Source organism: Aquarana catesbeiana, linkage group LG07, assembly GCF_042186555.1.
Source record: "Aquarana catesbeiana isolate 2022-GZ linkage group LG07, ASM4218655v1, whole genome shotgun sequence".
Lineage (NCBI taxonomy): Eukaryota > Metazoa > Chordata > Amphibia > Anura > Ranidae > Aquarana > Aquarana catesbeiana.
Genome location: NC_133330.1, coordinates 272,282,376 through 272,297,359, shown reverse-complemented (window position 1 = coordinate 272,297,359; position 14,984 = coordinate 272,282,376). Strand labels below are relative to the sequence as shown.

General features: G+C 42.0%; 1 protein-coding gene across 9 annotated transcripts in view; it reads right to left on the bottom strand.

The window, feature by feature from the left end:
• The window catches only part of CACNA1E (calcium voltage-gated channel subunit alpha1 E), a 1,300,209-nt gene that overhangs the window by 131,378 nt on the left and 1,153,847 nt on the right, over window positions 1–14,984 (bottom strand). For all 9 annotated transcript variants that reach the window (XM_073593343.1, XM_073593351.1, XM_073593342.1 and 6 more), the window contains 2 exons: window positions 13,278–13,345; window positions 9,114–9,211 (listed from right to left, as the gene is read on the bottom strand). In XM_073593343.1, the coding sequence (XP_073449444.1) occupies window positions 9,114–9,211; window positions 13,278–13,345 (166 nt within the window). The remainder of the gene's footprint in view (window positions 1–9,113; window positions 9,212–13,277; window positions 13,346–14,984) is intronic.

Here is a 14,984-nt window from a genome sequence, read left to right as displayed (position 1 = left end):
CTCCCACACATGTAACCATGTGCTGGGATACAGAACTTAGATCCCCCCCAACTTGGAAACTAAACGAGTCGCTGTTACAGATCCCGGAAGTACGCACAGAGATAAATAGGACACTAACCAACTATTTCTCAGAAAACACGGACCCACAGATGTCTTCAATGACAATATGGGAGGCCCATAAATGTGTAATAAGAGGTGAACTAATTAGGATCGGGGCTGCAAAAAAAAGGGAAAGAACCAAACAGATTGATTCCTTGATATCCCAGGTGCGGTCTCTCGAGCTGCTACACAAGAAGTCTATAGCCGAAACACACCTCAAGGCTCTATTGAAGGCCAGAGGTGACTTGAAAGATCTTCTGTACCACAAAACGCTACAGAATCTGGCTTGGGCTAGAAGATCTATGTTCGAATTTTCCAATAAACCAGGTACCATGTTGGCCAGACTTCTACGTGGTCCGAGACAGCGCACTTACATTCCATCAATAGTGACCTCACAAGGGGCGAAAGCTCACACCTCCAGAGATATAGCCAGCGAATTCGTTAAGTATTATCAACAATTATACAACCTACACAAGGGGGAACCCGTGGGTTCTTTAGAGGAGAAGGAGAGGTTGGCGGGTGAATACGTCAGGTCCTCGGGTATGCCTACTTTGCCAACTGAAATAAGTGACGCTTTCGAAGCGGACATTACTCAGGAAGAACTAGTGCTAGCGCTGGCACAAACGAAACCCAGGAAGGCACCGGGGCCGGATGGCTTCACGCTGACCTATTACCAGACCTTTGAGCCCAACCTGTCGCCACACTTTCTCAAAGCGTACAACACATTAAAGGGGGGTAGTACTAACATGGTAGACTCCCTACGGGCATTTATATCCCTGATCCCAAAGGAAGGGAAGGATCCCAATTACTGCAGTAACTACCGCCCGATTGCGTTACTTAACGTGGATCTGAAATTATTTTCCCAAATCCTCGCCAATAGAATCTTACCGCATATCCCACAATTGATCCACCTGGACCAGGCGGGGTTTGTGCCGCTGAGGGAGTCGAGAGACAATACCATTAGAGTTCTCAATCTTATACATGAAGCGAGATCAGTCCAGAAGCCTTTTCTGCTCCTCTCCACGGATGCAGAGAAGGCTTTTGATAGGGTGGCCTGGCATTTTATACGGGCCACTCTGGAGCATATTGGAATAGGCCCAAACATGAGAGGCTGGATCTCATCTTTGTACTCGGCTCCCTCGGCGGCGGTACGGGTCAACGAGTGGCGTTCGGAATTCTTTGACATTTCAAACGGGACGAGACAGGGGTGCCCCCTGTCCCCACTGATTTTCATTCTCTCCCTCGAGCCGTTCATGTGTAGCATTCGTGGGAATCCTAATATAACGGTAATTACTAAACCCTCCGGACACCACAAAATCGCGGCCTTCGCCGACGATCTGATTTTTTTCGTCTCCAACCCACAGATTACGCTACCCAACATCCTTTCAGCTCTTAAGGCATATGGGGAATTATCAAACTACAAAGTCAATTGTGCCAAGTCCGCGGTGTTGAATATCACACTACCAGCTAGAGAAGCTATAAACATGAGCAAATCCTTCTCCTTTAGGTGGGCGGAGAAATCTATCCGCTACCTGGGGGTGGACATCACCCCGGACTTGGCACACCTATACACCAGCAATTTCGTACCCCTACTCCAGAGACTTAAGATAGATCTCCAGACGTGGCACAGACTTACCTTGACCTGGTTTGGGCGTTGTACCGCCCTGAAAATGACAGCCCTACCCCGGATTTTATATGTACTTCAAACATTACCGATCCAGTTACCAACTACTTTCTTTAAGCAAATTCAGTCTATCATTAGAGAGTTTATTTGGTCTCATAAATCCCCCAGAGCGAAAATACAAACACTGACCAAACCCAAAGATAAGGGGGGAGTGGGTCTCCCGGATATCTCTCGATATTACCAAGCGGTTCACTTAGCCAGGATTGCCGATTGGCACTGTAACAGAGACTCCAAACAATGGGTGGGAATGGAAATTGAAGATTCCTCTATTCCCTTACTCCCATCCCCGTGGCTCGTGTCCACCCCGCCGGTGGACATGAAATCTCACCCGCTAATAGGTGCCACCCTCCGGGTAGCGAGGAAAATATTCCGCACCACAGACATAGCACCGCTACCCTCACCCATGACGCCGATTATAGGTAACCCGGACTTTACCCCCGGACTCACAAGTCGCCGATTGAGACAGTTGACGATTAGTGAAAAACAGTCCCTAGGTGAGATTTGGCCCCGGGGAGAACTTCCAACTGCCTCCACACTCTCCAGACTCATAGATCCTCCATTAGACAGCTTCAGCACTCTTCAACTTAGACATTATCTGAAGACCCTCCAGAAATTACACTATGCCCCTCGGAGCCACACTCCCCTGGAATCTCTCTGCAAATCTGGGGAACCAATCAGACACACACTGTCGTTTCTATACGGTCTTCTGACGAGTCAGGGGGGGGACTCAACTCCAGAGTTCCTCCTGAAATGGGAAAGGGACCTGGGGACACAGTTCTCCACTCAACAAAGAGAGAAGGTCTTGGTCTTAGCACATAAGTCCTCGATTGCGAGCCATTATCAAGAAGCGGGATATAAAATCCTGACCAGGTGGTACAGAGTCCCATATATGTTACATAAAATGAACCCGTCGCTGTCAGATAGGTGTTGGAGATGTGACAGGGAAGTGGGAAGTATGCTTCACGTCTTTTGGTCGTGCCCACTCCTGAGACCCTTTTGGGAGGAGGTGACCACGACTATTCAAAGTCTGACCTCGGTCAATCTCAAAGACAACCCGGCCGCATGCCTTCTACACCTGACCACGAGACCGATTCAAAAATACAAGAAAACATTGACAATGCAACTCCTAAACGCAGCTAGGACATGCATTCCGGCGCTCTGGCGGAATCCTCTCCCTCCGTCCAGGGTCCTGTGGTATTCAAAAGTTAACTGTATCTTACGCATGGAGGAACTGACGGCAACTCTACAAAACAAAGAGGAACAATTTATTGACAAATGGAGACCCTGGAGATATTTTGTGGGTACAGACGCATATCTGCAGGACATGGCGGAGACACAATCTCCGCCTACCTGAGATACAACCCCAAAAACTCCATTGAAACAGATATACGTATACACCCCTTTGGGATGTGGCGGGTGGGATCGTGTTGGGGGCGGTGTCGCAGCCATCCCTTTACAACCCCTTCTTTTTTGCGCTCTTTTCACCCTCTCATGCATCCCCTTCCCCTTTCATTCCCCGCTTTTCTTTCCACTTTCTACTCTTTTCTTCTCTTTAGTATCTTATGTCTCGATCAGCTCACTAAGCAGCCGTTGTGACGGCGATTACGAATATAATGTGAACGACATTTCTTGAAGTGAGCAGGTAACACTCACCTATATAGCAAAAGACATATCTGTCTTTAAAGGTTTAAATATTTTAATAGATATCAAAACTGTTCATAAACAATTTAAGTTTTATGCAAGGAGGCCCGTTGGTAGGCAACCTTGATATAATATATTATGTATGAAACAGATATACTTTTGGCTAGAACATATCTATGCTACCATATTTGTTTGGTAAATAACTTGGATTTTGGGCTACAGTTATACTTCATATGATTCATAAGTATTTTTGTATGGAATACATCACCGGCTGTAACCTAGACTGTATTTCTATGCCTTCTGTGTATCAAAATAAAGGAATTTAAAAAAAAAAAAAGGGTGTGGACCCAGAGATGTCATTTGGAGTGTGAAAAACGACAGAATCAGACAAGCCTTGGCATCGGGTTTTCTTTTGGGGGTGGGTTGGCAGGTGTCGTGATTGACGTAGACCTGCATCGCTGGAGGATATGATTGGTAGTGAATATATATAGTGAAGCTTTTTTTTTTTTTTTTTTTCAATAAAGGACAAAAATTGTGTCTGTTTGTTCTACTGTGTTTTGTGAGTGAGTGGGGGTACAGAGGGCAGTATCAGGGGTTTGCAATAAGCCCCCTGCCCACAGACCCCCACAAACACAAGGCCAGGGTTGTGGGGAAGAGGTCCTTGTCCTCATCACCTAATCAGCATAGAGACAAGGTGCGTTGGGTTCTGGTATAGAATTTGGGGGGATATCTTGCCACATTTTTATTGCAATTGGATGCCCCTTAAAATTCATACCAGACCCTAGTATGGATTGTGGGGAAATCTCCATGCTGTGTTTTTTTTCTTAATAACAGTGTCCCTGCTCCCTTGTTTACATTTTACCAGCCGCCCAGGAAACCCGTCTGACAGTTTAATTTGCAGATAGCAATGAGTCACTGGTTGTTAGGACACTGGCGGGTTCTGGCTCCCTAATAACCAGCATGTTTCTAAGCTGAAGCTATCACATTTAGCAATGGTAGTATCAATGCTGCTCAATGTTTTAACTCTTATTTCAGTTCGCTTTTTTTTTTCTTTTTTCTCCTTCTCGCTCTCCCCTCTTTTCACCTCCAGAGATAGCTATTGTGCATTTTTACTAGATTTGATAATTGTTAATTCATGGAAGCAAACTATTTGATATTCTGTAACGTATGCATATATTTTCTGTTTCTAGAAGTTACTCTTCTGGTCATTTTTACTTGTTTAAAATGGAGTTCCACCCCAAAAAAAAAAAAACATTGGAGAAATTTTTTTTTTACTCACCTCTAAATGCCTGTTGCTAGGGGGTCCCTCGTAGTCTGCCTCCTTCAGCGCCTGGGCTCCTGACGTCACTTCCTGCGGCGCAGGATGGGAGATCACCTCCCCCCTCCCTCTAGACAATCATCTGGGACACGTGACAGGTCTCAGATGATTGCACGGCCAGTCACGGCGCGCGGCGCGGCTCGTGCATGCGCAGTGGGTGCCCGGCTGTGAAGCCACAGCCGGGCGCCCACAGTTAAAATGCTGGTATCGCCAAGCGGAGAGGGAGACGAGCGATTCCCCCGCATCGCTGGACCCTGGGACAGGTAAGTGTCCAATTATTAAAAGTCAGCAGCTGCAGTATTTGTAGCTGCTAACTTCATTTTTTTTTTTTTTTTATAATGGGAACACCGCTTTAAGTGATAGGAGGTCCTGAGGAAGCGGAAATTGCCACAAAACGCATCAACCCAATTTCCTTATATTGGCAAAAGCCATGCGTCCCTTCAGTGGATGATGTTTGTTGGTATCAATATGCAAGCATATTTAAAATCGTTGCATTTTGTGTTCACTGGCGGGGTATTTAAAATCCTATTATGTATCTAGCTATTAAATATTTAATTCAAGAATGAAACTCTCCACTGACACATTTTTCTAGGAGAAGCCTTCCCTACACACACACACAAAAAATGTCTTGCTGTATTTCAATCAGCTAGTGCAGGGGTCTCCAAACTATGGCCCTCCAGTTGTTCAAGAACTACAATTCCCATCATGCCTAGTCATGTCTGTGAATGTCAGAGCTTTACAATGCCTCATGGGATGTGTAGTTCCGCAACAGTTTCTAGGACCTTAGTTTGGAGATCCCTGAGCTAGTGAATGGATTCCCCCATCCACACAAGCAGGGTGGATGAAGGAATCATCCCCACTGCGCCACTGTATTCTGAAGGCAGGGCTAACTGTTGTCATAATACACTGATCAGCTGTAGCAGACGCTGATCAACAAAGGTTTTCCAATGCTCCTGTTCGACAGAAGTCGATTGTTAGCCATACATGATCAAAATTCAGCTGGTCCCTACTGAACTGGAAGAATTGTAATCCATCTAAAAAATAAATAAGTAACTAAACTCAGCTTTAAAAATGCCTCCTATACTGTATAACCATGCCCATTTTAAATGAATGTCTCACCCCTAATTAAAGTAAATTCTCCAACCACAATAGCCTGCTGAATGCACAGCATAAAAAAAGGTGTAAAGGTGTCACTGGAATTTTTTGGGAAATGTTGGCAAGTATGAAGAAGAATGATCTTATGGAAAGTTGAAATTAATAGCCTTGTGACTGGGTATATTTAATGGATAAAAGTAAAGTTATAACTGTAGCCCAGTCTACAGTTCCAGTAGGAGAATTAACTTTGTGAATGTGTTGCCCCGGGAGATGCTCACACCTACACATCCATAGGGGAGACTGCTGGCACATATTCCAGAGCAGTTGATGTTTAACTGCCCCCCTTCACTAGGGGGCAGGCTGAGGACACGAACTGCTGGAAACTTTTGAGAGGCAACATGGAGTATTATGGGGAATGTAATTACTCTATGTGTTGTAAATGTGGTTGGTCTGTGCTGGACAGAGAGCCTGTACTGAGGGAGTAGACTGGGAGGGAGGATAAGGGATGTTAGGAGAGATCTCTATCGTGAGGAATATGGGAGAGGGGTGATTTGCACTGAGCAGAGGAGGTCATTTTGGTCCCAGATAGCAAGGATAACTTGCCACAAATTTGTGGCAGTGTTGAATTCTAATGCCGTGTACACACGGTCGGAATTTCTGGCAACAAATGTTCGATGTGAGCTTGTTGTTGGAAATTCCGACCGTGTGTAGGCTCCATCGGACATTTGCTGTTGGAATTTCCGACAACAAAAATTTGAGAGCTGGATCTCAAATTTTCCGACAACAAAATCCGTTGTCGGAAATTCTGATCGTGTGTACACAATTCCGACACACAAAATTCCACACATGCTCAGGATCAAGCAGAAGAGCCGCACTGGCTATTGAATTTCATTTTTCTCGGCTCGTTGTACGTGTTGTACGTCACCGCGTTCTTGACGTTTGGAATTTCTGACAACATTTGTGTGACCGTGTGTATGCAAGACAAGTTTGAGCCAACATCCATGGGAAATAAATCCAGGATTTTGTTGTCGGAAAATCCAATCGTCTGTACGCGGCATAAGTCTTATTAACTTGCTGCACATTTTCACTGGCAAGTTATACACTTGCAGAGCACTTGAAGCAAAGTTCTAGTTGCCACTTTTCCAATTTGTAGCAAATTTGCATGGCAAGTCTCTAACAAGAGCAAAGTTGCAGTGATGAGTCTACAGCAAGTCACAGTGACCCCTGTAGTGGGATAACTGCTATAAGTTCTGGTTCAGTTATGTAGTGCAATAGACTTGCAGAATCCTTGCAAAGAGAGTAGATTTGGAGTCATGCAATGTGGGCTAGCTGAAATGGTGCAACAAACTTGTGAAGCCTGGCAAGTCTAGCAATAGCTTAGCAAGTAATTTTCAAACTTGCAGCTCATTTGCTTGCTATCTGGGATGGTACTTTGTAAAGTGGTCTGTGCATTAGGGCTTGTTCACACTAGTGGTTGGGGGCAGTAAATCCCCTCAGCTGAGCCGCCGTTTCACCACCTCCCAACCACCCCCCCTTTAGCTCTAGAGACAGCGGCTGGGGATGTACACATGCTGTGGCCACAATGCTTTGGTTTGTGGCCACATAAGGAATTATAGGTCCCTACTTATTATTGGGGGCTTGCTAGTAAATGTATTTTTATATAAATAAATAAAAAGGCGCACCCTGAAGATCTTTCTCCTCCATGTTGTTCAGGTAGATCTCCACTCCTTAAAGGTTGCCTACCCCTGACTTAAATATTCATCTTAAATATTCATCCATCCGGTTACAATACACTTTGTTGCTACTTAAGCAGTCTGTATCATTTCTGGTGTGTAAGTATTTTTGTGTTTCTGGGATATATCTATATATACGCACAGGTATCTCTGCAATTAATAGTTCCAGCCCAGCCAGGTGTGTCAGAGAGTGCAGAGCTGTTCACAGAGACCTAGACACAGGAACAGAGGAATGGAGATATCAAGCAGCTCCTTTGAGGGTAAGCATTACATAATATTTGTCTGTAAACTAGCATTGCAAAAGTAGAGAAAGAACCGGAGAATCATACAGTTTATTCTTTATATGATCTGTGGATGACCAAACCCAGATATGACGACATTAAAAGTCTAATATGTCTTTAGTCTCTTATCTAAAGTACAAAACACATTTTTACTATAATGCTACAAATAGGCTACAAGAAACCTGTACTAAAAGAAATCAGTGGCCTCTCCAGCTTTCATATTTTGGGGGGGGCACATGGGGGGACAGGGACAAAAGTAGGTGGACAACTATAAAATATATATAAATATATATATCCTGGGGCCCTTTACTACGATCCCACAACGGGCCCTTTCACATGTTCTGCAGTGAGCTTCCTTCCTACTGTATTGGGGCCCCCCAGGGTGGCAGAAAACAAGAGATATATGTCACCAGCATACCAAGAAAATATAAGGGTCCAAAGCAGTGGGAGAACTATGGGGTTCCCCAGCCTCCTCTTGCTGTCCTGCCCCTGCTATTGACAGCGCTGGTCTGGCATCTCTGGGAATTTACAGGCTGGTTCTCCTGTCCTAAGAATGGGAGAAATCGGTCTGTTTTTTCAGTAACTGAGAGTCCTGGTGGAGTCCTTCCTGCAACTCGCTCTACTCCCTGCCAATGAGGATGCAGGGGAAGGAGCAGATTGGGCGGCCGTGGTTGTGTGAGTGCTCGCATTATGCAGTGTCAGCGAGCAGAGGGAGGGGGGAGGAAACACCCGCAGAAGCTGACTGGGGATGCTCTCCCTCTCAATAGAGACTGTGTTACTCCAGCGCCGGCCCAAATAAGACCTTGTCTTTTTGTAAAAAAAAATAAAAAAATATTTTTTTTTAAATTGGGGGGGGCACATGGTGGGGCACAGCATAATGTTGGGGGGGTCAGGGCCCCCTCTGCCCCCCCTCCCAGTGATGCCATTGAAAGAAATATGTAAGCTGCCATAGCTGACCACTTCATCTAAAAAATGCTCTTGGCCTGGCTGTTGATTTAATGAGTTAATAATCCCAATAGCGCTTACGGATGGATTGTGACCTAACCCTGACTGGTTTGTAACAAGCATTTTTAAAGGCTCTGCAATGACAGCCTACTTATTTTCCCAGGTACACATTTCTTTAATATGAAAGACATAGAAATAATAGTTTTGTTGCTTTTAGAATTCATGTGCTTATTACAAATACATACAATGTAGCAAAGTATCTCCGTTTATACTAAAACATGACAAAGAAAACAAAATGCAGGTTATAGCTGACTCACTCAACAGATGATGCATTAGGTGCAGACATAGGGCTGACCTCCTTGGCTTTTTGAAGGGCATGCTTCTTGTTAAATGCTTCCTCTTCTTCCTGTTCATCCTAGAGATAACCAAATCAGAAGACATCAGCTGCTCCCCAAGCAAACTTCTCATCTGCTTTTGCTTAGTAAACTGACCTTTTCCTTTCTGTATCTTGGGATCTATAAGTTGCCAGACAGTATTTTCAGCTTCAGCTTCACCTCCACCTGGTGGCACTGGAGATTGCTGACACATTACTAATACTTCTGGGTATAAGATAAGCAAGCAGGCTCTGTGTAATAAGTCTTTGGGGTTGTTTTACTAAACATAAATAGACCCTGCAAGTGCAGTTGCTCCAGAGCTTAGTAAATGAGGCTAGGCTTCACTTTGCAAAAAAGTACCAAATCACATTCAAGGAAAATAAAACAAAAACTGCATTTTTGCTTGCACATGATTGGATGATGGAAGTCAGCAGAGCTTCTGCTCATTTACTAAGCCCTGGAGCAACTGCACTTTCCAAAGTGCAAAGTCTGTTTGCCTTTAGTAAATCAAACCTTATGTGACTTATTACAAAGTCCAAGTGCTGTCACATGCAGGGCGTGATTAAACATATGCAAATACCGAAATTCAGAAAGCCACCATTTGCCTAGTACTTTTCAGTCTTCAGGAGGAAAGGTCAATTTACTTGGCAACTGCACACAATAAATTTACTCTAAATATAAGGCATCTTAGAATTACTAAAATTTGTATTTCCTCCTTGCCTGCAAAATGAGATAAAACAGGAGCAACATAAAAAAAAAAATTTCTATAGTTGCTCAGGCACACCACATGCTGGAACACTGGTGATGCAAAACATTTTTTTTATCGGCCACAAAAAGTATCTACAGCTTGCCTTACAGATACACAAATATAAAGACTTTTCATTGCTGTAAAAAGTAGGGGCATGCTACAAAAATTGTCTGTGCTGACCATAGAAGCCAAATTTATTTCCAGTATACACCACTAAAATAAGAATTGGAATTTGGTAGGTTGCTGTTGGCAAATCCAATACTTTTAATAATTGATAATAATTGAAGTTTTCATTAAAAAGCTCTTGCTAGGAAACTCTACATAATGTACTTTTTGGTAAGTTCAGATAGATATAGACTCAATGAGGTCGATTTTGCTAAAGACAAAAAGACTAAAATAGGCTATGCACTTTTCAAGGGAATTTTATTTTAGCTTACTTTATGCAATGCATACACAGCAAGTCAGCAAAGATTCACTACATTCACTAAGCCAAGGGACAATTTCTTTGCAAAGTGAAAATTCCCTTGAAAAGTGCATAGCCTATTTATATTTAGAAAAACCAACCCCAGTATGATTTCAAGGCTGGTGTATATAGGAAGACTTAAGCTGGCCATACACTATAATATTTTCAAATGAATGCTCGTATCAACATTCGTGCGAAAATTGGTACGAAATTTCTATGTACATTCGATGTTTTGACAAATGTTGCTGAAATGTACTTTAAAATTTGTCTGCTGTTAACATTAAATTTTAGAAAGAATGGCCTTTACTGAACAAATAACCACATACGTTTAAAACAAAAAATCTAGAATTAAATTCTACTAGTGTATGGTCAGCTTTAGACCAAGCTAATGTGGAATGAATGATTACATCAGATATCTCTGGCTAAAAAAGGAGGTGGCATAAAGGAATCATTAAAATAAATATAATTATATTCAGTACTGTGCAAACTTTTAGGGCAGGTGTGAAGAAATACTTTAAAGTAAGAATGCTTTCAAAAATATATATTTTAAATGTTTATTTTTATCAATTTACAAAATGCAAAGTGAGCAAACAGAAGATAAATCTAAATCAAATCAATGTTTGCTGTGACTATCCTTTGGCTTCAAACCAGCATCAATTCTTACACTTGCACACTTTGTACATGTGCACAACGCCAGAGATTTTTTAGGATTAGAGTCAGGTGTATGATTAACAAATTTTACCAAGCAGGTGCTAATGATCATCAACTTGATATGAAATACAGTCATTAACTAAAACAGAAACAGCTGTGTAGGTGGCTTAAAGATGGGTGAAGAACAGCCAAATTCTGCTACTAAGGTGAGGTTGTGGAAGACAGTTTCATGTCACCAGCATCAGCAAGCAAAGATTGAAAAGTAGACTGGGGTTTAAAGAGTGCTGTTTAAGCTCTTTTGAAGAAGCACAAAGAAACTGGCAACGTTGAAGACCGTAGACACAGTGGTTGGCCAACAAACATAAGACAGCAGATGAAAGACACATCATGCTTACTTCCCTTCGACATCGGAAGATGTCTAGCAGTGCCTTCAGCACAGAACTGGTGGAATCCAGTGGGACCCGGGTACATCCATCTACTGTCTGGAGAAATCTGCCCAGAAGTGGTCTTTATGTAAGAATTGTGGCCAAAAAACCATACTTCCAACATGGAAACAAGGCTAAGCAAGTCAGCTATGCACAAAAACATAGGAACCGGAGTGCAGAAAAATTTAAGCAGTGGCTCTGGACTGAAATATTTGAGTGCAGCAAAGGGCATTTTGTTTGCAAAGGGCTGGAGAGCAGTACAATAATGAGTGTCTGCAGGCAACAGTGAAGCATGGTGGAGGTTCCTTGCAAGTTTGGGTCTGCATTTCTACAAATAGAGTTGGAGATTTGGTCAGGATCAATGGTGTCCTCAATTCTGAGAAATACATGCATTTACTAATCCATCATGCCATGCCATCAGGGAGGTGTGTGATTGGCCCCAAATGTATTCTGCAGCCAGGACAACAACCCCAAACATACAGCCAATGTCATTAGGAACTATCATCAGTGTAAATAAGAACAAGGAGTCCTGGAAGTGATGGTTTGGCTCCAAAAGAACCCTGATCTCAAAATTATTGAGTCTGTCTGGAATTACGTGATGACAGAAGGATTTGAGGAATCCTATATCCAAAGAAAATCTGTGGCTAGTTCTCCAAGATGTTTGGAACAACCTACCTGCCGAGTTCCTTAAAAAACTGTGTGCAAGTGTACCTAGAAGAACTGATGCTGTTTTAAAGGCAAAGGGTGGTCACACCAAATATTGATTTGATATGGATTTCTCTTCTGTTGATTTACTTTTCTTTTTGTTAATTGATAAAAAATAAACTATTAACACTTTTATTTCTTAAATAATTCAAAATTGACAACATTTTGTAGCCACCCTGGCGGTAGGATTATGTCAGGTTTTTGTATCTCAAAGCGGTACATTGTTTTGCATAGAAATCTGGCGTTTTATATTGTAGGCCTGCAATTCTTAGTAATAACACACTTAAATCTGTCCAAACAAGAGTCTAGTAGACATCCCAGGTATGATAAAGTTTGAAACACAAAATCATAAATTATAATATAATAAATAATTATAAATAATAATATAATAATAATAAAATTAATTTCCTCACAATTCACTATCGCTCAGTTCTGTAAGTGTTCTAATTTACTATCGCTGTTTTCTAGCTGGTCTAAAACCACTTTTGATGTAAAGGGACACTTTTTTGGTTGCCATGGACAATATCTCAAGTTTCCAGGCAGAAAGAACAGTATATATAACATAAAATTGCACGCAGGGCACTAGACAAAAGAAATGTGACATGATTTGATACAGTAATGTAATCTGTAAGATTACAGTGTACTGTATGTGTTATGTTTTGAGTACTTTTTGAATTTGCTGCCGGGCCCCGCCCCCATGCGTCGTGACACAGAGCTTCGGGTGGAGGCACAGCCTGCAGAAACAGCGGGGGACATTGCAGGATCCTGGTGACAAGGTAAGTAAGCTGTACCAGGATTCTGCAATGCAATCCCGAGTGTGGCTCGGGGTTACCGCTAATAGTACTGAAATTTAACCCACAGCCACACTCGGGATTACCCCCAGAGAGGTTAAAACCTGCCTAGAACCTATGCACAGTAGTGTATATGTGGAATATTTGTTGCTGCAATGTTTACAAGACAGGTAGACATTGCAATAGGAAATTAATAATTGAATTTAATCAAACCAAGATAGCAGTCCTAATAAATATATAAAAATGCAAATGTTAGTTTTCCCTACATATTAAACTGTCATATTCTTTAAAATTGGTCGAAGAAGGAGTTCACTACTTCATTACCTTAGTTAGCTCCTGTGCATTGGCCAGATTGTCCACAGCAATGGCAAGAAATACATTTAGAAGGGTGTCTATCCGGATTAAGGTTAAGAAATATTTAAAATAAACATAAAAATAATGAAGCAATGATTTATGGTGAACTTATATATTACTGTCTTACCAAAGAATACACAACTGGAGTCGCCTTGATTTCTAAACTCATCCTCCGTTTCTAAGTGTTCCTGGTGCTGGACTGGAAGTGTTCTTGCATATACGCACCCCAATCGCAAAACATTATATACTGTATGTGTATTACTTTAATAGACATCATAGGTAATAGGTAATGATAAAGTTATCACTGAATCAAAGCTGCATAGAAATAACATCTATCAACATTATATATGGTTTATATTTGATATATAGAAATGCACAGCAGCTCATGGGAACATTTAATTAAATCTGACCTTGTCTGTGTGACCAGAGTTGGTAAATTTAATGAGGCAATACTGGTCACAGCACCGCTACAGTTTGTACAGTTTGGAAACCAAAGTTAGACTCTGTATAGGCTCCTATGAATGTTATTTTTGTAAAATAGAGATCATTGGCTATGCAATTCCTATCCTTAGAACGATTGTGAGCACTTTACTACAATTCCTTTCACCTGTAAAATATTTAAGGGTGTTTCAATTCAAAACCACCTTCTTGCTCTTCTATGTAGTAATGTAGACAGCTTACATGCAGGTTTCTCCTGTATGAGCAAAGACCGGCTGGTATCAAGTCCCAAAGCTTGGTATGTTTGGGCATGCACAGGAACCCCCCCGGGTATGTGCCGCAGGGCACTGCCAGGACCCAAAAGTCAGGCAGAGCCCTTCAATGTATCAGTGCATGCCCCAAAATAACAAATATGGTTGCACGGGAGGGAAGGAGAGGCCATCTAGGTCCTTAGATGTGGGGGCTGCAAGTAATAAGCTTACAGGATTTCTGACGGGACCAACATGTATTTTCTTTGCACTTACCAAACAGATATATATATATATATTTAAATCATTGGTATATTTAACAGACTAAAAGAAAGTAAATGGGAAGCTCAAATACTTTCAGTAAGAGAGTAACAAAAACAGTGCCTTGCAAAAGTATTCACCCCCTTGCCTTTTTACCTATAGTGTTATATTACAGCCTTTAGTTCAATGTTTTTTTTAATCTGAATTATATGTGATGGATCAGAACACAATAGCCTAAGTTGGTGAAGTAAAATTAGAAAAATATATACATAAAACTATTTTTCAGAAATAAAAAACTGATAATTGGCATGTGCGTATGTATTCACCCCCTTTGTTATGAAGCCCAAAAAAAGCTCTGGTGCAACCAATTACCTTCAGAAGTCACATAATTAGTGAAATGATGTCCACCTGTGTGCAATCTAAGTGTCACATGATCTGTCATTACATATACACACTTGTTTGAAAGGCCCCAGAGGCTGCAACACCAAAGCAAGAGGCACCACTAACCAAGCACTGCAATGAAGACCAAGGAACGCTCCAAACAAGTAAGGGACAATGTTGTTGAGAAGTACAAGTCAGAGCTAGGTTATAAAAAAATATCCAATTTTTTGATGATCCCTAGGAGCACCATCAAATCTATCATAACCAAATGGAAAGAACATGGCACAACAGCAAACCTGCTTAGAGACGGCCGCACACCAAAACTTAGACCGGGCAAGGAGGACATTAA